This window comes from Podospora pseudopauciseta, chromosome 1 (genome assembly GCF_035222475.1).
Source record: "Podospora pseudopauciseta strain CBS 411.78 chromosome 1, whole genome shotgun sequence".
Classification (NCBI taxonomy): Eukaryota; Fungi; Ascomycota; class Sordariomycetes; order Sordariales; family Podosporaceae; genus Podospora; species Podospora pseudopauciseta.
In genome coordinates this window covers 4,488,072-4,512,550 of record NC_085892.1, presented here as the reverse complement: position 1 = coordinate 4,512,550, position 24,479 = coordinate 4,488,072, and the positions used below count along the sequence as shown (strand labels likewise).

Here is a 24,479-nt window from a genome sequence, read left to right as displayed (position 1 = left end):
TACAATCGCTGCATGTGGAGAGTGCTAAGTGGAAGAAGAGTCCTTGACAAGCCGCCAAGACACACATCAATGTGGGGTGTGGGGTATTTCCCGTGCACGTAGCAGCTAAAAAATGACGCCATCTGCCATCCGACCGGACCAAGGCTTCAATGCTGGGATGGAAACATCAAACTGACCAACAATGGCGACCTTTTTGCAGGGCTCCAGCTCCGAATCGGAGTCAAGTCGAGTCACATTCGCTGCAGGGACGGCCATCGGTTGCAGAAACAATGACCCACTCACCCAGGCGTTGGAGTTTTGTTACACGTATATATATATTGTCGTTTATGACCCCGCCATCCATATGTATATCGATTCTTGTGTTGGACCCTCATCCCAATTTGTTAATCCAAACTGAACGTTAAGGACGCGGTCCCTGGATAATCCGACACTCGTCATAATGGCCACGTAAGTTGAACCTGGCTGCTTCTCCGTCCCGCTATTCGGCGCCGAGTCAACAGCTTCTGATGTCCCTGAGCACAGCTGGCTCATGGCGGGGCAGATGTGTCTCGCACCAGCCCATGAACCAGGAGTATTGACACCGGCGATAGCAACATTACCTGGCATCCATCGCTCTCGCGCCATGAGCGAAACCAACTCCGTGGCCAACGCGGCTTTACTGTTTGGTTCACGGGTCTCTCTGCCTCGGGAAAGTCGACCGTTGCCACTGCCCTTGAGCAGCACTTGCTTCATATCGGCCTTGCCGCCTACAGGCTCGACGGCGACAATGTTCGCTTCGGCCTGAACAAGGACCTGGGCTTCTCGGAGAAAGACCGCAACGAAAATATCCGCCGCATTGCTGAGGTAGGAAATTCGGCCTGTCACTCGGGTTTGTTGATGGGCGTGTGATCTGGTTGCTAATCATAAAACACTGTGCTTCGACTTAGGTTGCCAAATTGTTCGCTGACTCGTCCACCATTGCCCTGACATCCTTCATCTCTCCTTACCGGGCCGACCGGCAGATCGCCCGCGACTTGCATGCGAACGCCTCGCAGTCCGGTGACGACGCACTCCCGTTCATCGAAGTCTTTGTGGATATCCCTCTGGAGGAGGCCGAGAAGAGAGATCCCAAGGGTCTCTACAAGAAGGCGCGTGCTGGTGAGATCAAGGACTTTACTGGCATCTCGGCGCCGTACGAGGCCCCTGAGAATCCAGATATTACCATCCGAACCGATCAGCTGAGCGTGGAGGAATCAGTGAGGAAGATTGTAGAGTACCTGGCGGAAAAGGGACTGATCAGCCAGACCACCGAGACGAGATAAATGAAGAGCGATCCTGGGCCCTGCTTTGAGCGTCTATTCTAACGTGTCAGAGACTGAATGGCAAAGCCACCACAAGTTACATCAAGTCCTGGCATCCATCTCATGGAAACAAAAAGAAAAAATATAGGGCTGAGGAAAGTTGAAGAGGCATTTGACACCGAGACTCCCGAATGACGAACCATACAGCCACTCCCTATTCACCCCTCCATGCCTTCACGAAGGCACCTCTAACCGATTACGGGAGATCAAATTCATAATACACATATGCGGTGTACTCGTTGCCCTCGCCCACACTAAGGCCCGCCGCAGCCATTTCGGATGTTAGAGATGCATCGTCCTTGGTGACCCGCCCATGCTTGTCCCGGCCAAACGCATTTCCCCCAAGGTACGAGTATGCCGAGTCCAAGGCTGTTTTGACCTTCTTGGCTTGTTTTGGCGTTGTCTACGTGCAGTGTCAGCTCCAACGCTTCAAGTATTTTGTCTTGTCTCCCAAGCCCGTCTTCTGGGGGTTTCAAAACCTACTCTGATAAGTGCCGACGCAAACTCCAAGGGTAAGCCGTATCTGAGCACTGTCTCGACAAAGACGCGAAGTGTCATGACATGTGCCCAAATCATCACACTCTCACTCCAACCTGTCCGACCCAGCAAAAGGGCCTCGGCCCGCACCTTTCTCGCCTCCTTCTCGACGCGTTGGAGCTCGCGTTGCTCTTCTTCTTTGCCGCCCTCCACATACTTGTACTGGCGAGGGGTCCATTTGTGCTCCCTGCACTTTTGCAGAAACTCGGCGCTCGTCTTCTTAAACGTTGTGACTGCAAACAGCGTGAAATCGTCGTCCTGAGCAACCTGAATAGATGACCGCGGCACTACCATGGGAACAAGTGTCTCATAGCTGCGGATGAAGTCTTTCCGTGCGTTCGTCGGCACCACAATGAGGTGCGTTTCCATGTATTCCGAGTCCTGTACAAGGAGCTTTGGGTCCACGATGGGCGTGAGCGACTTGGTGACGAGGTTTCCTCTGGTTAGATTAATTATAGTCAGCCCGGAACATGAGAGAAGCTACACAGCCGCAAAAGTCTGGGATAGCTTACGTTTGTTTCCTCTCCAAGGCGGCGAGATTCGTCTTGATGGTGTTATACTGGTTGAACTTGGCCTTGACATCGTTATCTGAGTTTTGCAAGTCGTTTTGGAGATTTTCGATGAGCTCAACCAGAGGCCGATCAGCTCGGTAGCGGAGTTTGTTCCATTGGAATGAGCGCAGGTACTGATCCGTGGGTTCTGTGTCATACTTGTCAGCAGTCATTCTGGCACGATGGCAAATAGTGCAACACAAGCTTACTGTCATTGACTATCTTTTGTTGAGCCACTAGGTCTTCATCACCATCCAAAATGCCTCTGAGGGAATCGGCAACTTTGGCGACGGCAGCTTCGCAGGCGCCGTTGAGCTTTGCTAGGTCGTCGGCATGTTGCACCAGGGCGTCGAGTGTGCCAATCTTGAACGACGGGACAGGGTAGGGCAGCACCTCGCCATTGTCACGACCGACGGTGGCGGCCAAAGACTTGAGCGGATCGTCATCGAAGACGCGGAGGGGCAGGGAAACGAGTATGTATTGCGCCGGAGCCATGGCGGGCTACAGCATGCCGGTATGCTTGGGGTCGGCCTAGAGTTCGTTGCAAGGCGGTACAGGTGTGTCGAGAAGCCGAGGTGTAGCTCTCGGGACTCTGGACTCTGGGGGATTTCCCTTCAAGGGGAGGGGTGGTTGCCTGTGCGATAGAGACGACCGGTTGCGAGGACAAGGGGGCGGTTGAGTAGGGCTGGTTGTTTAACCGATACAGGAGGCAGAAAAGTAGAGAGGCTTGAGAGGTTAATATTGAAGGCGTTCTGCGGGATGCCGTGGGGTGCGGTGGGAGGTCTCGATGAGGTGATGTTGGTATCAATTGATGATGTTGGAACACACCAAGCACCTGGAAGTGGGAGCTCACCCAGCAGCTTAGCTGGGCCCCTGGCGGTCGCATTTGATTTGGCAGCTATGGGCCCGGTACGTACCCCAGTCGGGGGTCGGGACGATATGTGTAAGATGTGCCGGAGGCCCCATGTATCAGTTGGAGCCTTCCGTTCTGCCCCAATCCGTCGAACTTGGATTCCTTCTCCTATGAGGCTAGACCTGTTTATGTCTTGTTATTGGGCCAATAGGCCAAGTGTTAGCATCGGGAGATTCATCACGACGCTGGGGAACTGAACAGCAGCTGTTACGCATACAGCAGCCACACTGGGCGCAGTTGTAGGTAGCGTGGGTGAGGCTTGTTGGCACATGATTGGCGGCGAGCTACCAATCAAGGCGCGGGCTTTCGTCCTTGTTCATGTGTCTGCATTTCTTTCGTATTAGGTGAGGTGCGTTTCCGCTGTTCAACCTCAACTCCAACCGACCGACGGACCTTTGCCATTCAGCTGCTCCGCAGAGAAACTACACCGAGTTATCGGCCTCGACCCAAGTATCCCCAGTCTCTCCAGGGCCGTTGACATCGTCATGTTTGTGTCTGGCATCACACATTCGTGGACCACTTTTCAGGCCCCAGCCATCGCTCTGTGATCGCTCCATTGCCCCTCAACTTTCGATTCCAAGCAACATTGGCCTGGCGTGTACAGTTGTATCACCAACCGCCTCAGGTCATTGGGCTTACCGAATGCAGCTACCTCAACTTTGACAATCTTTATACTTCACCCAGCCAGAGCTGTGGAACGGCGGCAACAACGTCCTTGCGTTGCTCTCCCTCTCGTGCTGGTCAACGCGCATAGTCGGGCCTGTTGACCTTGGCTGCCAACCTGGCGCTCCCTGCTCCCTGGCATCTTGTGGAGTCGCTGAACTCTTCTCCATCGATTCGGCGCGCCTCTGTTATCGCTTTCTCACCAGCACCTCCGTCAAAACATATTCAACCCAGATTCACTTCGAAAATGCAGTTTGGGCGCCGAGGTTGTGACTTGACACCCCATTAGATCAATCATATCACTGGAGCCGCTTCAGCATATATGCCACCGCTGAGTTTTGCATCGTGCGACGCTCTTCATAGCCACACCTTCCAATGGCTCCCCCTTCAGGTGGGCATGATAATGATGAGGGGGACCAAATGTGCTGCTAACTTTCACACGCAGGCGCAACACTCTCTTCACGCACGGCTACCACATCCAAAGTCACTCCCGTTCCCCTGCCTAAACCAGGTTCCATGTCGAGTTGTGCGCCAATGGAAAAATCGGCGCCAGCAGTTCCAACAGCGCCTACAACTACAGCCAGTTTCGGTGTTTTAGCGACAAGCGATTCCAATGTCCCCGACGCGTCAAGTGGCCCCCACCGAGACGGCCGCATTCGAAATCCCGTCCCCAGCAAGTTGAAGGGCAAGACAGATGGCTCCAAGGGAAATTTCAGCGTGATGCATATAGATGTGGCGGGCAGGACGGAGGCCACGGAACGTGACGCTGAGGCAAAAAGAACCAGCGAGAGCACAGAGCTTGCTGCGAAGCGGGCTTATGAGAATGGCTATGTGTCGTTACGAAGGAGCCGGTTTATACACATCCCCGACGAACCAGAACCGGCGGCTAAGCCTATCGTTCCGCCGCAAGCACCAGTAACTGCAGCCGCGCATCGGACGCGCCAGACCCCGCTGACCCCCGAAGAAACCAAGGTAGAACAGGCCCGGTTGTTGACGTTACTGCGGAGCCTTCACCCTGTCCTTGTGGTTGACCAAATCTGCAAAGCCCTAGCTTTTTTCGGGGGCATACCAGGGGGACCACCCCCTGGGGATGGATTCCCGCAGAGCGCAGAGTCGAATGGATCTGGCAGCCTCTTTGTAGGATGGATAGCTGAAATATTCCCAAGGTTAGGGGGCAACACTGCAGGACAACAGCCTGTCATTCCTGCTATACGCGAGTCTGACCCTCCTCCCCTTGTTTCAACAAGACGAAAGCGTGGACGGCCCAAGGGCAGCAAGGGCACCAGGCCTCGGATCGATAAAGGAATCAAAAAGGGGCCCCTTATGAAGGCTGTCTCGGGCACTGCCGAAAGCCAGCAACACACAAACGCGGCCGATGAAAGCTGGGTTGATGTCGAGGATGATACTGTGGACGAGGTGGATGCGAATGTAATGCTTCTTGCGCAGAGCTCAACGCCACAACCAGTGCCACAGTTACAGCAGTCTGGTGTGGCCCATGAGCGGCCTTTGCTCGCGGCCAGTACTCCAGTACGAACAACTTTACCCACCGCCCCGACCACAAGCACCAGCACAATTGATCTCACACCTAGCGCAAGGAAAAGGGGTCGGCCCAAGGGCTCCAAAAACCGGCCCAAGGATGGATCATCAGACACACCTGCAAGAGCGCAGACTGGCGACCCTTTGTCTTCTCAGCGGCCAGATGCGGTAGGTACGGCAGCACGGGCATCATCGCCACGTCCACAGGCCTCGCAGCCAGCCCAAGCCTCTTCAACTCCTCGAGTGTTCGAACATTCTACGTCAAGCCAACCATTCACCCCGGTGAATGCCGGAACCCCATCGACGGCCACCAAAAAGGTGGGCAGATCAAAGGCTCTAGAAGATAAGCAACGCCCAACAAGTCAGCGTTCTCATATCCCTCCGGGTATCACCACAGATCATGGAGCGAGAGCGGCGACACTGTCGGCCTCAGGGGCCGCATCAGGGGTTGCGACGAGAGTAGAACCGGAAACAGCGCCAGGAGGGGCGTTACCCGGGGCGGCAATGGACGCAGTGACAGGCACCACGCAGAAGAATCTGGCGCAGACAGGAAATGCATCAACGTCAGGCCCCAGGACAGAATCAACAAACAAAGAGCCCGCGACATTATCACAAGGCCTAGATAATACACTTGGAAGTTTCGCGACAACAGATTTTGTGTATTCGGCCCCCCCAGACGGCCTGTCCAGCACCTCTTCCCATCGCTCTCGACCAAGACCTTCTCAGACATCCAGGCAGACGGAAAACCCCCAGGGCCAAACTCTGGCTCTCCCAACTCCTCCCTCTGCTAGCCCCGCGCTCCCTAACATCGCACCCGGTAGTTTGGGGCAAAAACGCAAGAGGACTGCCAAAACAGGCGGTAGCAACCACGTTGTGCAGTCTGGTGTATCCAACCAAGCATCACCCCAAATGAATGGCCCAGCATTACCAACACCACCAGCAAACGTTGGCTCCGCGCATTCTACAGCCGCCTCGGCACTCCAGCCTCCTGTGGCTAAAAGGTCAAGGAGGGGCAAAGGCCCTAAGGAAACCACCGCGGTAGCTAACCAGGGTCCAGCAGCTGCAAATATCGAAGTGTCAACCACTGGTGCCATGGTCGGTTTGCGCTCGGATTCGGGACCACATTCGGCCCTCTCTTCTAGTGCAGCCGCGGCTTTGAGCCTGACCACAATGACGGAGTCTCGTGATATGGCCTCGGACACGAATGAGACATCTGTACCACCGGTACATTCGCCTCATCAAAACCACTATGAGGTCCAATCACCCACCATGGAGAACTATGAGGCTCAATTGCAAGCCCAAATAGAGCAGCAAGCGGAGATGGAGTCTCAAACGGTTTCCCATCAAACCCGTGTCGACCTTCCTCAGTACAGGTCAGCCCGGCAACCACGACAGCAGCAGCAGCAGCAGTCGACGTCAGCATCAACGCCGCAACGTAGGTCACCAAACACCCAGCCGCAAGTATCAAATCCACAAGCGGGACTATCCTTAGCCACACAATCACAAACGCGAAAGACCGGTCAAGGCCAATATCCGCAGTATCTTCCACCGAATTCTCAATATAATCAGTCGCAGCATTCCAAACAAAACCAGTCATCCTCTCAATCTCAGTCTTCATCACAACACCAACAACACCACCAGCAACAACAACAACAACAACAACAACAACAACAACAACAACAACAACAACAACAACAACAACAACAACAACAACAACAACAACAACAACAACAACAACAACAACAACAACAACAACAACAACAACAACAACAACAACAACAACAACAACAATCATCCCATTTTTTGGGACAGCAGAAACTCCAAGGCCAAATTGTGCAGGGCTCGCCAACCCAGCAATATTCTGTGAATTCGACTCAGCAGCATCCCTCGAATCAAACATCATACATAAACAAGCAGCAGCAGCAGCAGCTTTCATCTCAGCAAAGATACCAGCAGCAACATCTAACAACTGCAGGAAGCACGAATTCGTACAACAATACCCAACCGCCCTCGCAATTTGCCGGTTCGGCGACAAACAATTATACAGCCACGACCGACGGCACGTACCGGGCAACGTCAACCTCGCTGGGTACCTCTACTTATGGGCAACGCAGCCAGTCCACAACACCCTCGACTGCCGCATCGTTTCGCAGCAGTGGCACACATGGATTGCCACACCACTCTCCGTCGTTCAACACTGGCTCCGGCGCAACCCAACAGCGAGCCGGCAGCGCCAGTCACGCTACCAACCAGGGCGTGCAAGGCATGTCTGGTTCAATGCAGGCATTTTCGGGAAATACGGGTGGTAGCTGGGAGTTATTTGACACAGGCCATATCGATGCATCCGGGCAGCCATCAAGTCTGGGGCTAACGAACACCTATGGCATTAACACGACCAATGCCCGCACCTCGGGAAACAGTTCCACGTTTGGTGCGGCAGGCCTAGGTACTTATGACACGTCAGGACTCCCCTATAATGAACGTTATCACGGAGTCGGTCGTCGTTGAATGAGATGGGGTCAGGGTTGGTCCATGAATACATGAATACACAAGTCATGAAGAATAGCCTTTGGGAACTGACATGTTGACATTGGCTGGTGATATAATATCGTTTTCAGGTAGGATTGGATTATATGGGGCCAACATTGCAATATCTGGTACGGCGATGGAGAGACAAGCTTAATCGTGCATCTTGACTACGCATCTCCTCAGACACGATTTTTTCTGATTTGATATGGGGCACGTGGGAAAGTTTTCCCCAAAGCAGCAAATGTATAAATAATGTACTTTGATTAGAGGCCATGTAATGTGATGGAAGGGCGGAGGCGTCTTTCCCGTGTCTATGAAGTCCACCACCTAACTGGCATCCAGTTGACTCGAGCCAGGGCAGCTCAAGCGAGACCGATGGTACAGCAAGCGCCCGTGTCTCTGTGAGATGACTCCTGGGTATGTATGCAGTTTAAGAAAAGAAGATGAAACGACACCAAGAGCAAGAGGTGACAAGAAGAGCGGTCTATGACCCATAAGGTGAAAAGGCACACCGTGTGCCCCCTTATGCCTCAAAAAAAAAAAAAAAAGAAGACCCAAATACGACAAACAACCCCCGGGCTCGAAACCCCAAGCGGCCCGTGGACCATTTCCAAGATTTAACAACAGATCCCGTGCACCATATTGTCTCGCAATGCCGACCCTCTTCGCCCGAGTTCCCCGCCGAGCTTATCGGCTTTCCGGCACAAGAAGCAACAGCTTGAAAAAGGAAACACTTGAAACGCCCGTAAATGCTTTTATAACCCCATAACGGACAAATGAAAATTGTGTCTTTGTAGAAATGTCTTGGTATCGATGTTTTACAGCCGCCGTCTCTTCATGAGGCCGAAAATAATGACGTAAGAGGGTGTTTTTCCGGTGATGTAGTGAGCGGACGTCAGCAGATCGTCTTTGTTGCTGGCTAAACAGAGGCCGCGTGATAAAAATTCACCGGACTCCTTTCCGGTTATTCATCTGGGTCTTCTTCAATAGCGTCCAGGTTCGGCCTGACAGACTCCGGTGCGGTGGTACCATAGAGCCACTGGTCTTCTTCATCGATGCCGCTTTCGGAAATCAAATCGGTAAATACTTGGGCGTTGCGATGTATATGTGCCGGTCGTTCGACAATTTTGCGATCCAAGATCATGGCCTCGGCTGTGACCAGCCATATTCGTTGCAGCACCGGAAGATCAGGGTATAACAGTTTGGATTCGTCCTTGCTCAGGGGGGCCATGGGCATACCAGCCGCTAAGCTGGTGTGAAAAACGAGGCTGTCTGGCTGTTTCCCGCGTGCCGCGCTCACGTCGTTTGCGCCGTGCTGTGCCTCGTGCCCATGACCATTCGTCTTGCCCATGTTGAAAGAAGACTTCTTCCTCTTGAGGCCAAGCATCCCTCGTCTTCTTTTCGGCTCCGGCTCCACCGGTTGTTCATGGAGAATCGACTCATACCAAGCATCGACGGCCGCCCGCCGTGCATTGTAACCCTTCACCTCCCAGAGCCTCAAGACTTCCCGCATGCCACCGAGGCACAACACTGCAACATGGACCTCGTCAGGTGGTCTCTCTTTAAGGTAACCCCTCAGCGATCGTTCGACGCGGCCGACATAGGATGGTGGTCGGAGCCTTCTGCAAAAGGCCCATATTACCAGGGGAAAGGCCTCATGAACGCGCAGAAGTGTGCGGTCGTCGTACATGTTCATGATCTCGGCCTCGATTGGATTGACCGTATAAGGCGTCTTTGATAGGCCGAAGCCGTCGTGTTCGGCCATGTATTTGAGGTGAAGCTTCCGGTACGTTTCGAAGAAATGGAACACGGTAAACAAAATAGGAATCAGACGGCGACGCATCCGCTCTGTTTGAGGGGCGTACTGCCTCCTCTTTTCTTCAGTGTTGAGGAGCAACTGTTCTCTGATTATCAACTGGCACATTAGGTGAGACAGCTTGGCGGCAACATGTAGCCGATGCCAAATTCCGCACAGATAGTGAAAGTTGAGCGAACGCCCCTGGGGCAAAGGGTAGAGCCGTTTGGCGTACGCGGGTATGTGGTAGTCAAGGTGGTAGCGTGTGATGGGGACTTCGTTCAGCGATACCAGAGCGTGAAGGGATTTCGAAGCCAGTCGAAGGTTCAAGACATCAGAGAGCGGAAGTGATGCGATGATCTCGACCTGCAGTTCGTTCGGCAGCGCGGCAAACAAATGGTCGAAAGGCAGCCTGACGAAGGGTTAGCACTTGGATAGGCTTCCGTAAAGATGCAAAATCAATACTTACGGCTGTTTGGTTGTCGATTCTGGCAACGAGGGACGACGTTCGGGCTGTTCACAGATACTCGAAGGTGGGACTGCTGGGGGCTTGGTAAATCTATTCCTCCAGGAGCTGAATCCCTTCTTTTCCGGACGCTTTTGCTCGTTCGACTTGGCCCCGACATCTGAGCCCGTGGCGCCGGACTCGCGAATAGGGAGAATAAAGGGGGACTGGAGGAGCGTCGAGACTGCCCCCTGCCCTTGGGAAGCATTTGCCTCTGTCTGGGCCTGAAACTGTTGGACCTTCTCGAGATAGCGCTCCGAACCGAACTCGGTGATATGTAATGGATCCATGGCTCCGATTCTTGGTCGACAACGACCACCTAGGTCTTATTGCGCAGGTGAAGAGGAGATGGACGGTGTGTTGATGATGGCGGCAACACAAACCAATCGCAATTTAACCATGATGGGACATCGGCCTCGCGAGAAAGGAACGTCGACAGATCAGGCACAAGAGAACCCTCCAATTCCACAGCCAGTGAGCAAGCGTTGAGGAGTGTATCGAGCGACGGTCGGCGGGTCAATTGGCGTCGAGATTCGTCTGTTGGTGCAGAGCGTCGTCGGTTTTCGCGAGATATTACTGCCGGGCTCACCCTCCTAGCACCAGCGTCCAGATGGTAGCGGATGAATACGGGCGAGATCGAGTTGGATCAATCGGAGGCTACGTGCGATGCGCGCAACAAGTCGACGGTCCAGAATACCACGAGGTCGACGGCGACAGACGACAAAATGCAGGAAAGAGGCTGGCAGGAGAAGACGGGACGGGACGGAGTTTGACGGGTTCGACGGAGCTGGGGTTGACGCCTGTTTTGGAAGGGTGGGGGGGAAGAGGGTGAAAGGGTGAAAGGGCGAAAGAGGCGAAGAGACAGACAGCAGACAACTGACAGACGTGTGCCCGAACACGCGCCGAAATGGATGATCAAAGAACAGCGACGCAGGAAGCACCGAGACGGATGGAATTACAGGTGGCCGTTGCGGTATGGGTATGGCCGGTGGTCACTGGGATTCGTGGGGAGAAGGGCGGGGAGCGGGTGGTCGAGGGTCGGGAGAGTGTGTTTGTGTGTGTGTGTGTGCGGTTATGGGGATGGGACGAAGGTTTGGGGTTGGCGATGGCCCACACGGCGGTTTGGCCGGCGTAATAGTGGAGAGTTGCTGGAGTCGGGCCAGATTCGAAAGCCTTTGATGGCTCGTTGATGTGCCACGCCCCTCCCCTCCCCTCCACAGACCCAAGTGCGAACCGTTTACCCCAGCGGGTCTGCACCAGCAAACCGACTAGCTCGATACCTCTTCGGTGCGGAGCCGTGACGGAGGATGTCTGGTACCTTGCTATCGCTGCACTGCGCCCAGAGAAGTGCTCACGTTTCATTGAGGGTGTGTCCCAATCGGGCCTGTTCAGGGCCTGGTTCCTAGTGTCTGGTGTGCACCCGTGTCAGCGTAACCGTTTTGGAATGGGAGCTAGATAGCCGGCGATTTGCTCGGGATGTCTCTGCGGTGCTGCTGCGGCGGTTGCACTAGCAGAGCTCTCCCCCGGCTTAGCAACCCGCGCTCACGGTCCGGTAGCGCAACATGGGGGAGCCTTGGCCGCATCGCTGTGCATGTGGGCGGGCACGTCGTAATTTAGCCGGGGCCAATCACGGATCCAAAGAAGCACCGAACATGGGGTCGTCTGGAATTTCCATGGGGGAACCGGGGGAACATCGACCAGTACGAAGTAACCCATTTCTGACCATTTCATCCGCGTCCATCACCAGCATCACCAGCATCATCACCAGCATCATCGGAATCATCAGCGGCATCAGCGTCATGATCAACAGCAACGACACCACCACTACTACCGCCGCCGCCAGCCAGCCATGACTAGACAATCCACCCGCTCCCCCCTACATAACCCCAATATCCTTTCTGTGTCTGTCTACCTAGGTTGCCGAGTTTACATGCTGATGAGGTCACACAGGCATGCCTGGCTGGGGCCGGCACCACACGTGGGACAGACGTACAACGAGGCGCTGAGACTCGAACGTGTGTAGATCTCTCGCTTGTTACTTCCTTTCCTCGCCATTTTGTCTCTGGATTTTATTCTTTGTTCGCTTATGCAATACACATTCCAGATAGAATTCCTCTTGGTTGGCGACCTATCGATCGCTGCTGGGGCAGGTTTCATGCCCAGCAGATTCGGCCAGAACAGGTACCCTGTGCTCTCTATTGCCCCGAAGAAATCGGAGGATGTTGTTGAAGTTGGGGTGGAGGACCCGTGGAACATTACCGTCGGCAGTTGGGCGAGCAGGTCGGGCGCCGACAAAAGAGTCGAGTTATAACAGAGCAGCGATATCACCACCGCATAACGCCGTTTCTCCCCAAATGTGACCATAGAACGGTCCTTCAAATAAATATTTGCCTATCACAACACACTCCCACTGGACCCCCTGTTCATGCTGCATTCATCCTGTGCAACAAAGAGCCATGGGCACCTGGATTGGACGCACTCCCCAGATGGACAAGTGAGAGCCGAGTCGAAATAATCGAGGCGCCTGCGCGCCCTTCGGCAGCCATCTCTCCTGTGGTCAACACTGATCTAAAACGAATCCCGGCTATAGTGGGTGAGGAAGCGATGAAGTCGTGCCGCCATCAACTAGGTATACAGATCAACGTACCCATTACCGTGCGATAATGGTTGATCTCCTATACATCTACTGAACAAAGCCAGGATTCATAGCGAGTCTGATACACTGAGCGATACGCGGCACCAAATTGGGCAATGTTAGCGATTAGCTGAATCGCCACGGCCCTACTCCGGTCATTTTCTTGATGTCGTCCTCTCGGGGCCGGGTCTCTGCCCTTGTAAAAGAAACGTTGTGGGGGTATATGGCCGCGGGCCCCTTTATCCAGAGAGCCTATGGATGCCGCTCAAAACCGCCATATGCCCCGTTCCTCCCGGCGGTTGTCGGGCGTCTGCCGACCTTCTGTCAAACATGCCCGTGTCCGGAAAGTCAAAGCTTCCGGCCGAGGTGGGCTTTCCACGTTCAAAAAGCCGCCATCGTCTCCGCCCAACCTGACCGCACCACTTTTGTCCTGCTCACGGTCGATGCTCAATGTAACGAGGAGTTACCCAGCAGTCGCCCTCACAACTACCATCTCGCTTCCAAGCTTCGCTTGCTTCATCTATCGTGTTCAACGGCAATATCTCGGCCCTGTCATTCCATTGCGTTCAACCATGGAGGAAGGGTACACCACATTTCGACCGGATCACGTCGCCGAGCCGCACGCTTTACCTACCTTTCCTTGAGCCGCTCTCGACTTTGGCTCCGGACACATAAGCCTTTGCACCGGAGGGGCTATCCATGTGGGCGGTAGTCTGGGGGTTTTAAGTGGAGTCTTGTGCTGGCTTCGCGGTCATGTTCCGGCCCCTCCGTGTCGTGCCAAGAATGGTTCCGACATTGGAATCGGCCTCGGTCCGGAGCCATCATTTGGCCCGTCTTTTGCGTGTCTGGGTAACCACCGCCGGCTTCCGCAGTACATCGAAAAAAGCTTGAGCGAATCATCACGGTCGTCGCACTGCATCACGGGAGCCCCCGCCATGTGGCAAGGCTTTTGGACACCAACGACATGGATGTTCTACTTGCTCACCTGCTTGGCCATCATGTGCCGCATGGGACATCAGTTTTATCTTCAGATCAAAGCTCCTACCAGCTACAGGAGCAACATGCATGGCGATGAAGGGGCTTGTGTTTCCGGTCTTCACATGGAGGTAGCAGTGGTGTTTTATTGTCGTCATCGACCTGACCCTGATTTGCGTGTGATTATCTTACTTTTCCAGTGTTCTCCTACCGAAACGCAACTACCAACCGCCATTGAAATTCCGCAAAGTTCCAGAAAATCGCCCCCCCTCCCAGACTCGTGTCCCGATTGGGAAAGGGTGTCACTCAATGCCAAGTGACATGGAGCTATTTATGGAAACAAGATGGTACCAGTGCCCCTCGCTGATTTTCTGCCTCTCGCGAGAAAAGGTAGGTATGTATGTATATTGAAAGCGCCAGAGTTGTCGTCTCTTTCAGTTCAACTTTCGATGATGGACCTTTCTTTGATTCTGGTGGTTATGGTGCTCGGAAACAAGATATCCTTCCCCAAGGCATAGCAACATGATGGTTTGATGAAGCAACCCAGCGATGGGGACGATAGATGTCTGTAAGCAATGTAGGAGCTCTTTGTTCGGTTGGCCAAGCCAATGCCTTCTCAACGCGCGGATTAGTTCATGCACTGTGGCCTCTCTAGCCATGCCAAAGCACGCTTTCCTCTGGACCAACCCACTCGCGACGTGGATGGGGTTTTCCCAAATCTAGAATCAATGGCCCCGGGGTCCCGGACCTGTGGGGGAGGTAATGGGCGATCTTTGTCCTCAGTCGCGGGGTTTGCCTTGGGAGCCTCGATTTTGCGGGACCGCGGGCCTTGCTGCTTGTCAATGTATTCTATTATAAGGTGAAGCAGTATGTGCCAAGTGCCTAACATGAAGGCGCTTCCCATCCTCCATGTCGCCTCCCTGACTTTTCCCTTGCTCTTCTTTTGCGCCTCTTTGCACTGCGTGACGAGTGAGTTTTCCATCTTCCTCTTTTCTCACCTACGAGACTTCTACGCCAGCTACAACCACCGTAGTACCTTGCTGTACACAATATTTGCAACTTGTTCTGGCGGCCCTTGTCTCGTCACAGTTTCCCCCGCCGCGGCTGCATCTGTGCATATTCTCTTCATATTAGCCTACACCCGGAGTCAGGTGGTACCCTCCTCCAAACCAAGGCACACGCGGCTGCGCTCTACCCTGCCTTTCCCTTTGGCAGGCCGAGGCTGGACAGCGGACGAAAATCACATCTCCAAGTATTGACTCCCCCGCCCACCTAGGCCTCTCTGCCTGTCCGTATCTACCTGGCACGCATCAACTCGTACCCGAACCGGGGTCCCAGCTCTCCTCCTCCTTTCGGTCCAGTCCCAGCCGGTTGCGCCCTCTGTTCTCTCCAAGCTGTCAGGCCTGGTCCCTCATCCGTTGTCGCCCTCTCTCGCATCTGATCTGGCATCTCGGACCGTCTGCTGACGCACCCGACTCGGGTGTGTGTCACCAAACCGGGAGTCTTCAGCTTGATTCAGCCAGCTAGACGTGGCCGGGTTGGCTACCCTGTTGCTCATAGCCACACCGGGAGATATACGGCAGAATTCACCGAGCTTTTTGCTAGGTGACTGCCCCCCACATCCCCCCAACTATCTCTCGGGCCTTGTGCTTGTGTCGCCTGTGTCTTCTTTGCCTTGTCCTCTCTTGTTTCTGTCACAGGATCACCACCATGACCACGGCCGCTAGGTCGGTGGCGGCGGTGACGGCAACTGATGTTGAGTCTCTGGATGTGGTCGAGACACCCACGTCCCCTTCGTCGGGCCTAGCGCTCTCCCGGTTCGAATTCGAGACAGGCAAGGGCAATGAGGGCACCAAGGTGCTGATGGTGGAATGGGACGCCTCGTTCGGCGGGCGGGAACAACGACAGCAAGAAACCAGGCCGGAGGAGGCTGAGAAGGGGGCAGCTGATGCTACAGACTGGGAAGTCTCGTGGGAGGGCAAGAAATCGGCACTGGCCGTCCATGACATCGTCGGAGATGTCGGCGTTGGCGGCAGTGCCAACGGTGGCACAAGACGTATTTATTTTCTTTTGCCCACGGGCGCCGCCGTGCCTGCACTCGTCAGCATCACACACAAGGGTAGCTCAGGCGGACCAGTTCTGCGCACAATGCCCATGCCAGCCATCTTCCCTGCTGAGCTCACCGGCAAGCAAGAGGCGGGCCTGCGAGGCGTGCTCCATACGATGTGGGCAAAAAAGCGGCTGGCAGAACTGCAGGCCGAGATCGAAGTGGAAATGAGGACGAATGGCGAAAGCGTGGGGTTGGAGATGGCAGCGCAAGAGCGGCAGTGGATTGTCGACCACTTCGGACTCGGCCCGGATCACGGCGTGCCCAAGCCAACCAGACTACATATACCACAAACGGCGGCCGGTCCGGCGAGCCCGAGGAGCCCAATAGGGGGGAAGCTAGGCGAAAAGCTGCGAGGCTTGAAGCTTGCTACGAGCCCTGCAGAACTGGCTGCTGCAAGCCAAGGTATGTCAAACCCTCAACTAGTTGCCTTCTCCGGAGGCCCCGTTTTAGTTTGCTTGTGGCCGAACATGCTACTTACCAAAATCTCCTCGACAGCCTCTAAGGATATGCAGCGTCGCCTTCACTCTTCCCTCGCTACGGCTTCAGATGGGACGGGCCTGGCAGGGCGCAGCATCGCCATGGGCTCAGCAGGTGCTGGTGTTGCTTCGTTGGATGCCGTCCTTGGAAACAACCTACCCCAATCGTCTTCGGCAGTGGGAAAGGCAGGGACAGAGGATGCTACCGAGGAAGATTTATTTGCGCTGCCAATGAGCCCCCGAAGTCCAGAGATGAAGAGGAGTCCATTTAGCATCTTATAAACAGGGGAGGTCACAGAGGGTCATGTTGTATGATGATAATTACCTAGAAGTGGATTAGACATTGGGGACTTTCAGGGCTTGGGGAAGTGCATGGCACAAACGGTAATGTGTTGGGAGTGTTTTTGTAGTTGTATTTGAGATAGGTTACCCTCACGGAATACACCGGGAACGAGAATACTACTGCTGTTGATAGAGGGGGCAAGCAAATGACGAGGTTCACCTCCACCCTCCAACCCTGCCTTCGTCCCACCTCTCCTTCCTCTCCTGTCTCAAATAGTACAGCTTCTTGGCTTCTCTATACCCCCTGATCCAATCACCGACCTCTCTCTCCGTAGCCAGCGCACCGTCACCTTCCCCCTCGAGAAAGCTCTCCTCCAGCGCATAGCAAACGCCTTCCTGTTCCTGAACCCCCTGACTGAGACGCTGATACAAGCTTGCAGGCGCGAACGGAGCCAGCGCATGGTCCATGTCTGCCTGTTTGGCCCGCCACTGTCTCTCCAGTGCGTGAGTCGACAGCAGCTGGGACTGTGTTGTTGATCTCTGGTGGGCCAGCCTCGCCTCGAGCTCGAGCAGCTGAGCAGCCCGCTCGATGTTTTCACTTAGTGCTACCTGCAGTGCCTCATGAGACGATCCCAAAGAGGGGTGGACTGTCTGAGGGGAGTGGGTGAACGCCGAGAGGCGTGCCGGGTCCGACAATATCTCGGCCAAATCTTGCTTTCTGAAGCCGTTGTAGTTAGCAACGAGCAAGGCTAGTTGCATGTGGCCAGCACCCAACATAAACATACGATTTATCCTGCAAGAACTTGGGTAGCCACTGGTCTCCGGGATCCGGGATGTCCTGGGCCTGGACCAACGCACCATTTGATGCTGCTGCACCGATATCTGCCGAGTGCAGCCCGCCGGCTGTGACGGCTTCGGGTAACGGAGGCGGAGGGCGGGGTATGTGTGATGACGGCCCCACCAGCACCGGTGTGTTCATGCCACTAGTATCATGATTTCCTGGCTTTGGTGGTGGCGCTGGTGGTGTATGTGAGTACATGACGGTTCGTTTCTTTTGATATTGTCTCGTTGGGTTGATGTAGGAGGAGCAAAGGGGGAGGGGGGAGAGAGCACTGATGTGGTTGGTTGGAACAGAAAAGGCCAAAGTGGACTGACCATGTGGCTGCGACGACATGCGTAAACAACAACCTTGTTGTACTTCAGCACAATCCGGCTTTGCTCGGCCTATCTCGCCTGTTTTGAAGCGACCAGAGAATTCATTCATTGCAGCATTTTGGATAACGGCTTACCAGGTCTACAACCTACAGCTCAACGCGGGCAAGGAGTGCGTGCAGCCATGCCAAGAACCATGTATTGCATTTGTCTTTTTCAGACGTGGAGAAGGGGAGCCCCTGACACCATTCCTGGACTATGAACGTCAATCTTGCTAATTTATCCCTACTTCCTACTGCTGATTGCTCTCCCACGCTCTAAGAGGTTTTACAAATGCCAACAAACGCTGTGTGGTATTGTAGGACACCAGGTATTGTAGATCCACCAACCTCCAGACCCATTTTACACCTAAGGCTTCTGATCAAGCTCCACATAGTTGGCAGGGAAGAGACCCGACGCTCCCTTGTAGTGTCCAAACCACCAGTCCTCATCAGGAAAGTCCAAGTTGGTGATGGTAGCGCCCTCTGGGAAGCTCAGTTCTGTACAAGGTCTATTAGTTTCACCACTCGCAAGACCGGGGAAATGTACGGTATGTGCCAGTGCTTACCATTGTCTTCCGCGGCTTCATAGTCAAACTGAGCCGTGGCCGTTGGCCCGCTTCCTACACCGTACTCAGACTTTGAATCGGGCGCAGAAGCATAGCTTGGCCCTGGGGCCGGGGCCGGAGCGGGAACGGGAGCGGGAGCCGAAGGGACAGGAGCCGCTACGTCAGCCTCCAGAATTTCGACATAATTGCAAGGGAACAAGCCGCTCCGGCCTTGGGCATCTGTGCCCATCCACCAATCAGGGTCCACCTTGTCAATGTTGCTAATGATTTCGTTCTCGCGTAGTTCAAGCTCATTATCCTCAGCCTTTTCATAATCGAATAGAACTACAGCACGTAAGCCGCCATCGGTGTTGGACTGAGGAGCTGCTCCACCTGGCCTGGTAGTATCACTGGCAACAGCCGCGACGGTGGCAGCAGCAGCCCGGGGATCATAGGCATCCTCCTCTGCTGGGAGGTCTTCCTCGCGAGGGATCTCCTCAGGAACAGGCACAGGGCGAGGGGGAAGCGCCTCAACAGGCGGTTCAAGGTCTGGAACAGAACTGCGTGCAACCGGCACCGCAATGCGCACAGGAGAGGGGTCGCGTTCTTCGTAGTTCCGAGATGGGACGGGAGGGTCTTGCTGCTCCTCCTCCTCCTCTTCCTCCGCTGGGGCTAGTCTGGATGGGAGACCAGGGAGGGCAAACCCTCCGGCAGGTCGGCTTGCCTGAGGTGGTGGCGGCGGCGCGGCCTCCTCTTCAGCTGGCGCAGATCGTGAAGAGACGCCAATGGGCGGTTGGTCCTTGAACCTATCGCGCAGTGCTGTGATGCCACCGGGGGAAGGCGCGGCTGTCTCGGGCTCGGCTTCGGGCTGTGAGCGCTCAGTACCACTACCGCCAGTCGCATGCTTCTCCACCCCGCCGCGTCCAAAGTTGGTCGTACTGACAGGAGCCCAGCTCTTGCCTGCGTATCCGCTCTTCCACTCGCTGCCGCTCTTTTGAGCCGTGATTTCGGGAGCAGGCCCAGGCGATGCCGACGAGATTGATCCACCTTGCTTAGCCTTCTTCTCCGCCCACAGCTGGGCCGGTGTTTTGCCCCCCTGGTCGGCAAATGTGCGGCTGGCGGCGCCAACCGGTGAAGGCGCTGGAACAGATGCCGCCCCGAAGCCGGATGGCGTGGGTGCTTTGGTCCCAGTAAAGGGAGTACTGCCAAACTTCTTGGCGACCTTGGGTTTGGGCAGCTCTGTAAGACGTTCCGATTGAGCAAAGGCAGCACTGCGCTCGGCAAGAGACTTTGGTGCTGATGGCTCCTCTGATGCTTCTACTGGACGCTGAGTTTTGGCACGAATGGCGGCGATGTCGACCTTTCCCACGGGTTCATAGGCACCCCTTACCACGGCAGGCCGGTCATCCTGCTTTGCCTGAGCCCGCAAGGCGGCCACATCAACTCTTCCCACGGGCTGATACCCACCCTTAACAATATCGCGAGCCTGATCATCGGATTGAGAGGGAGTGCTGTGGCGGGACTCGTCGGGGTTCTTCCTCAGACCAGCAATATCAACCTTGATTGGCTTGTAGGCGGGCGCCACCTTTTCGATCTGAGTGCGGGAAACGGGAGGGGCGTCTGCTCCCCAGCCGTCATCATCGGTATTATCTTGTCTGCGATTGCGGGCCGCGACGAGGGGATTGAAGGAGGTGCCGGAAGTCGAGGTAGTCGGAGTGAAGACGGGCTTCTTGGCAACCGGCGGTGGCGCTGCCGCCGTAGCAGGGGCCGGGGCGGACCCAGCCGAGTATTTAGCACCCGAGGCATCCGCAACCTTTTTCACGATGGCTTCAGGTTCGAGGTCGGTATCAGATCGCGCCGTGATTTGGACGTGGTAACCGGTGAGGACCTTGGAGACGGCGGCAACGTGGCTGGTGAAGTAGCCTTTGGTCCGCTCAGGGACGCCCCCACCGCACCAGGCGATGAAGACATTCTTGGGCAGGCCACTGTTTGGGTCCTTGACTCTGACAAAAGCAAACTGAATGCGTCCCTCGTTGAAGTCCTCGATCAGGTCGGCAAGCTCGCCCTCTGTTGACGCAAAGCGGTGGTTAGCAAGCCCAAGCCGGAAGGACCGGGAGGTTTCCCTGGAACTCACCGCCAGTGGCCTCAACCTTGAGGACACTCTCTTTCGAACCCGTGTTTTGGAAGACATTCAGTAATGGCGCCTGTACCGTGAACAGGGCCCAGCGAGCGGCGGTAGGTGAGGTTGATGACAGCGTGCCGTTGATGACGCCTTGGTAGCTGTTCTTGATGGCCACGCCATTGGTGGACAGATTGAGCGAAGACATGGTCGTTGTGTAGTGACTCCAGAAGTTGCCTGGGCCGAGCGTGAGAATGGAATGATTCGAGAAGGCCCAGTGGTGACAAAGAGAGGGCTTTAAACAAGAAGCTAGAAGTATGACTGACTGTTGTCTTGCGAGACGTTGAGGGAACTGGGAAACGGAGAGGGAGCTTCCCAGAAGGTTGCCAACCCGACGTCAAAGAGGCTGTGCGCCTCCCCTAGCAGCCAACTGAGCCCACCCAGTCTCCAGGGTACGTCTTGGCGCACATTTCATCGAATGAGGTGCTCATTGGACAGGACAAGAGCCCCAGTTTTCCCATCATCAACTTCACTTGGATAACACTCATGTACAACAGGATATGTAATTAGTGTAGCTCTAATAACGTCCGTACTGGTATCTGGGTGATAGTGATGCATCCAGGTGCCTCCTAAGGGTTTCAAATATCCATTTCAACCCATCTTACAGCTCTGTGACGGTGCCCACACCAGGTCAACAGCGAGAAATGAAGCTGTCCTCCTCGTCCCTTGATTCCCTCTCATCGCTCCCCATCTCGTTTTGAATTACTAAACTGGAAACACCCTGCTCAAACTCCAATGCCGAATTCTCCCGCCGCCATTAACAACACTCCATGCAGCACTCACAACAGTCTGCACAGCATTCGCAGCCCTCTTCGCATAAGAAGCAACAGCACATGGCTGCTAGACAGCCCTTAAGACAACCACCGCCACCGCTGCTCTTCGTCGGGGGTGCCTGTTGCTGATACTGCATCGGCCCCTGCGGTGGATAGTACCCTTGTTGTGGTGGAGGCCCTCCGTAGGACTGTGGTATACCTCGTCAGCATAGGCATCCCATCTCAGCGCGGGAAGCTGCCGTCCAGCAGCTCCGGAACAGGGTTAACTCACCGGTTGGGGATATTGAGGGTAGGCCTGTGGTGGTGGGTGCGGAGAGGCGTAGCTCTGTTGCGGTGGGCCTTGTTGATAGTATTCGGCAGCTGACATTGTGTAAGTCTTCGAGGATAAGTAGGTATCTGTATCCGGGCAGGTGACTAGGTTGGGGAGTTTCAAGATCTCAAAGGAGGATGTGAATTGGTAGGTCAGTTGCGGAGCAAGATGAGGGAAAGACGGTGAAAGGTTCTTCTGTAGAATGGGGAGGCTGGAGAGGCAAGCTCTTGTCGCTAGTAGATGATGGAAAGTGGCGGAGAACAACACAGACGCGACGACCTTGCCTTTGGCTGCGAGTCCCTCGACCTTTAATAATGGATGGCTCTACACCTGCTGAGCTGGAAAGCACGTGTCATGGTTCATCGATGTTGAAGGTGCACGAAGGTGCAACCTGCAACCGGCGAAGTGTTAACGATGCAATTAGCTTGCATCAAACCCAGCCACCATGCTTAGCATCTGCAAGTTTGTCTCGAGCTTTGCAATCGGCACCTAGGTATGCTTTAAAAAGCTTTAAAGATACCACAAATAAGTACATCGGGTTGTCGGTCTCACGGGAGCTTCCAGGCACGCTTCTCTTCCGTCTTGACCGGAGTTAAAGGTACCTACTGTGTAGGAGACAATCCCAAATGACGCAACAGATCTCTGGCCAATCAGGGCCCATATTAGCGGACTGCGGGGTCATCCGCCATCGGCCCCAGCTTTATCGCAGTTCATGGAGGGGCAATGCTCTGCACTGTTTGGAGAATGTTCGGTTTGCCCGAGCCACTTGAACTTTTGAGATCATCTCATAGAACATTGCACACCGACAGCCACGCCTTGCGAGTCTTGGTCTCCCCGTCACCCGCTCGAATATCTACCAATACAACAACATGTCGACTATTCGCGAAATCACCAGTCTTCCGAACTGGGAACATCACGTCACCTCACTACCGCCTTCCACTCTCCTCGTGGTCTCTTTCCATGCGCCATGGGCCGCTCCATGCGCGCAAATGGCGACCGTTCTGTCGACGCTGGCGAGCGAGTATCCCGTCACTGAACCACCGTCCACATCATGGGTGTCGATCAACGCAGAGGATCTTTCGGATATTAGCGAAACCTACAACGTGACAGCCGTTCCATTTCTTGTCCTGATTCGCAACGGACAGGTGCTGGAAACCGTCAGTGGAAGCAGCGCCGTCAAGGTGCGGAATGCCATCGAAGCCCATGCCGCCAAGGTGGGCGCCCCAGTTTTGAATGGCGCTGCGACTGCGACTGACGGCCATGATGGTGAGGTGGCAACTGAGGAGGATCCAGAGAAGAAAAAGGAGGAGCTCTTCAAGCGTCTGGGAGATCTTGTCAAGGCTGCTCCCGTGATGCTCTTCATGAAGGGCACTCCTAGCGAGCCCAAGTGCGGCTTTTCTCGGCAGCTAGTAGCTATTCTGCGGGAAAACGCAGTCAAGTATGGCTTCTTCAACATCCTGGCCGACGATGAAGTGCGCCAGGGCCTCAAAGAGTTTGCCGACTGGCCAACTTATCCCCAGCTCTGGGTTGACGGCAAGCTGGTCGGAGGGCTTGATATTGTATGTTTTCCTCCTGTCGCCTGTTTCTTTTGCTATATGGGTCACGCCGACTAACCAGGTTACAGGTCAAGGAGGAACTGTCTAATGACGCCGACTTCTTCAAGGCATAGAGCATCAAGTCAACGGCGAGACTGCAGCCGCCTCATGAGAAGAAGGCCCCTATAATAGGATAATCAAATCAGAACCATGAGAGCTTTGTAGGCTCACCACTGTAGCAGCGGGCTGCACTGGCTGCTGTTCATTCACGTGGCGTTGATTGGTTCCACAATCGCTGCGCCGGTTGTCCGGCGTGCTAGGTTTGTGTGACGATAGAAACGGGGGGGGCGCTGCTGACATGCTGACGACGTCGGGCAATCTTCCTCACACGCCGGTGAGTCACTGGGATATTGATGAGAACGGAACGGAAAGGCAAGGGATTAATAAGCAGCTCCTGTGTGGAGGGTGTAGTTCAGGCCCAACTCATATGACTTCCTGTCCCTATGCTGTATGGTAGACGAAGATATGGATCAAGAGAAATACGCGAACCCGCTAGACGATGGCGGTAACAGCCAAGTCTTGACGCAAAGCTAGGCCATGTGTATACATTCTCAATATAGTAGTCTGGTATATCTGAGTTATGTGTAGGGCAATATCACGCCATCGCAATCCTTCATCGCAACCAATCCCTCAGACAGCAACAGCAGGCTGACCAGGCCTCGGCCAGGAGACAAAGAGCTGCCCGGATAGCCCACCCACTCAAGCAGCAGCTCATGTATCAGCCCCACCAACAACGTTTATGGATAGGAGGGGAGCGGGACATGGTTGCATCGCAATCCTGTGTTTGCCTAGGGTCTTCTCCAACTCGCTCCTACATTCAACCCCATCTCTTTATTTTCTGACCGAGTCTACGTTTTGCGCCTGCCACGGCCATTCACCCTATCTATTCCTCACAGTTTGCGCGCGCATGCGGACGTGGTGCTTCTGTTCCGCCCCGTCGACAGGTCGAATTGGAGGACCCGACGAGCCCACCTCACAACAATCTTAGCTGCCAAACCGGCACTCCCCTGCACGCCAGACTACGCGACATACCTGGG

General features: G+C 54.8%; 9 protein-coding genes across 9 annotated transcripts; 4 read left to right on the top strand and 5 right to left on the bottom strand.

Moving 5' to 3' along the window:
• Positions 1–439: 439 nt before the first annotated feature.
• On the top strand, positions 440–1,322 carry MET14 (Adenylyl-sulfate kinase; the record flags this gene model as incomplete). The annotated part of the gene is made up of 3 exons (XM_062907864.1): positions 440–447; positions 591–843; positions 927–1,322. 3 exons carry the CDS (start codon positions 440–442, stop codon positions 1,299–1,301), a joined length of 636 nt encoding a protein of 211 aa, XP_062770847.1. The 3' UTR covers positions 1,302–1,322.
• Positions 1,323–1,347: 25 nt separating this feature from the next.
• VMA5 (Vacuolar ATP synthase subunit C) lies at positions 1,348–3,625 on the bottom strand. Its single transcript, XM_062907863.1, has 4 exons — positions 2,638–3,625; positions 2,390–2,576; positions 1,824–2,316; positions 1,348–1,743 (listed from the first exon to the last, which is right to left on the bottom strand). Exons 1-4 carry the CDS (start codon positions 2,921–2,923, stop codon positions 1,537–1,539), a joined length of 1,173 nt encoding a protein of 390 aa, XP_062770846.1. The 5' UTR covers positions 2,924–3,625; the 3' UTR covers positions 1,348–1,536.
• Positions 2,553–8,048, top strand: QC763_112770 (uncharacterized protein; the record flags this gene model as incomplete). The annotated part of the gene is made up of 2 exons (XM_062907862.1): positions 2,553–4,395; positions 4,450–8,048. The coding sequence occupies exons 1-2, from the start codon at positions 4,380–4,382 to the stop codon at positions 8,046–8,048; spliced, it is 3,615 nt and encodes a 1,204-aa protein (XP_062770845.1). The 5' UTR covers positions 2,553–4,379.
• A 763-nt stretch (positions 8,049–8,811) lies between these two features.
• QC763_112760 (uncharacterized protein) lies at positions 8,812–11,507 on the bottom strand. Its single transcript, XM_062907861.1, has 2 exons — positions 10,334–11,507; positions 8,812–10,276 (listed from the first exon to the last, which is right to left on the bottom strand). Exons 1-2 carry the CDS (start codon positions 10,657–10,659, stop codon positions 9,034–9,036), a joined length of 1,569 nt encoding a protein of 522 aa, XP_062770844.1. The 5' UTR covers positions 10,660–11,507; the 3' UTR covers positions 8,812–9,033.
• A 402-nt stretch (positions 11,508–11,909) lies between these two features.
• QC763_112750 (uncharacterized protein) lies at positions 11,910–17,061 on the top strand. The gene is made up of 2 exons (XM_062907860.1): positions 11,910–16,491; positions 16,585–17,061. Exons 1-2 carry the CDS (start codon positions 15,690–15,692, stop codon positions 16,845–16,847), a joined length of 1,065 nt encoding a protein of 354 aa, XP_062770843.1. The 5' UTR covers positions 11,910–15,689; the 3' UTR covers positions 16,848–17,061.
• Positions 16,890–18,111, bottom strand: QC763_112740 (uncharacterized protein; the record flags this gene model as incomplete). The annotated part of the gene is made up of 2 exons (XM_062907859.1): positions 16,890–17,565; positions 17,633–18,111. 2 exons carry the CDS (start codon positions 18,109–18,111, stop codon positions 17,064–17,066), a joined length of 981 nt encoding a protein of 326 aa, XP_062770842.1. The 3' UTR covers positions 16,890–17,063.
• A 296-nt stretch (positions 18,112–18,407) lies between these two features.
• On the bottom strand, positions 18,408–20,912 carry ABP1 (actin binding protein; the record flags this gene model as incomplete). The annotated part of the gene is made up of 3 exons (XM_062907858.1): positions 18,408–18,538; positions 18,607–20,652; positions 20,720–20,912. 3 exons carry the CDS (start codon positions 20,910–20,912, stop codon positions 18,408–18,410), a joined length of 2,370 nt encoding a protein of 789 aa, XP_062770841.1.
• A 609-nt stretch (positions 20,913–21,521) lies between these two features.
• Positions 21,522–23,839, bottom strand: QC763_112720 (uncharacterized protein; the record flags this gene model as incomplete). The annotated part of the gene is made up of 2 exons (XM_062907857.1): positions 21,809–23,839; positions 21,522–21,725 (listed from the first exon to the last, which is right to left on the bottom strand). The coding sequence occupies exons 1-2, from the start codon at positions 21,902–21,904 to the stop codon at positions 21,522–21,524; spliced, it is 300 nt and encodes a 99-aa protein (XP_062770839.1). The 5' UTR covers positions 21,905–23,839.
• Positions 22,295–23,516, top strand: GRX3 (glutaredoxin; the record flags this gene model as incomplete). The annotated part of the gene is made up of 2 exons (XM_062907856.1): positions 22,295–23,406; positions 23,472–23,516. Exons 1-2 carry the CDS (start codon positions 22,717–22,719, stop codon positions 23,514–23,516), a joined length of 735 nt encoding a protein of 244 aa, XP_062770840.1. The 5' UTR covers positions 22,295–22,716.
• Positions 23,840–24,479: the final 640 nt, after the last annotated feature.

Bases quoted from the DNA above. Each gene is read 5' to 3' on its own strand.
- VMA5 (XM_062907863.1), bottom strand. From the start codon at position 2,923: ATGGCTCCGGCGCAATACATACTCGTTTCCCTGCCCCTCCGCGTCTTC. The intron at 2,317-2,389 runs GTAAGCTATCCC...TAATCTAACCAG, and splicing joins GCCTTGGAGAGGAAACAAAC to AGGAAACCTCGTCACCAAGT. The intron at 1,744-1,823 runs GTAGGTTTTGAA...CACTGCACGTAG, and splicing joins TTGCGTCGGCACTTATCAGA to ACAACGCCAAAACAAGCCAA.
- QC763_112760 (XM_062907861.1), bottom strand. From the start codon at position 10,659: ATGGATCCATTACATATCACCGAGTTCGGTTCGGAGCGCTATCTCGAG. The intron at 10,277-10,333 runs GTAAGTATTGAT...ACCCTTCGTCAG, and splicing joins GAATCGACAACCAAACAGCC to GCTGCCTTTCGACCATTTGT.
- QC763_112750 (XM_062907860.1), top strand. From the start codon at position 15,690: ATGACCACGGCCGCTAGGTCGGTGGCGGCGGTGACGGCAACTGATGTT. The intron at 16,492-16,584 runs GTATGTCAAACC...TCTCCTCGACAG, and splicing joins ACTGGCTGCTGCAAGCCAAG to CCTCTAAGGATATGCAGCGT.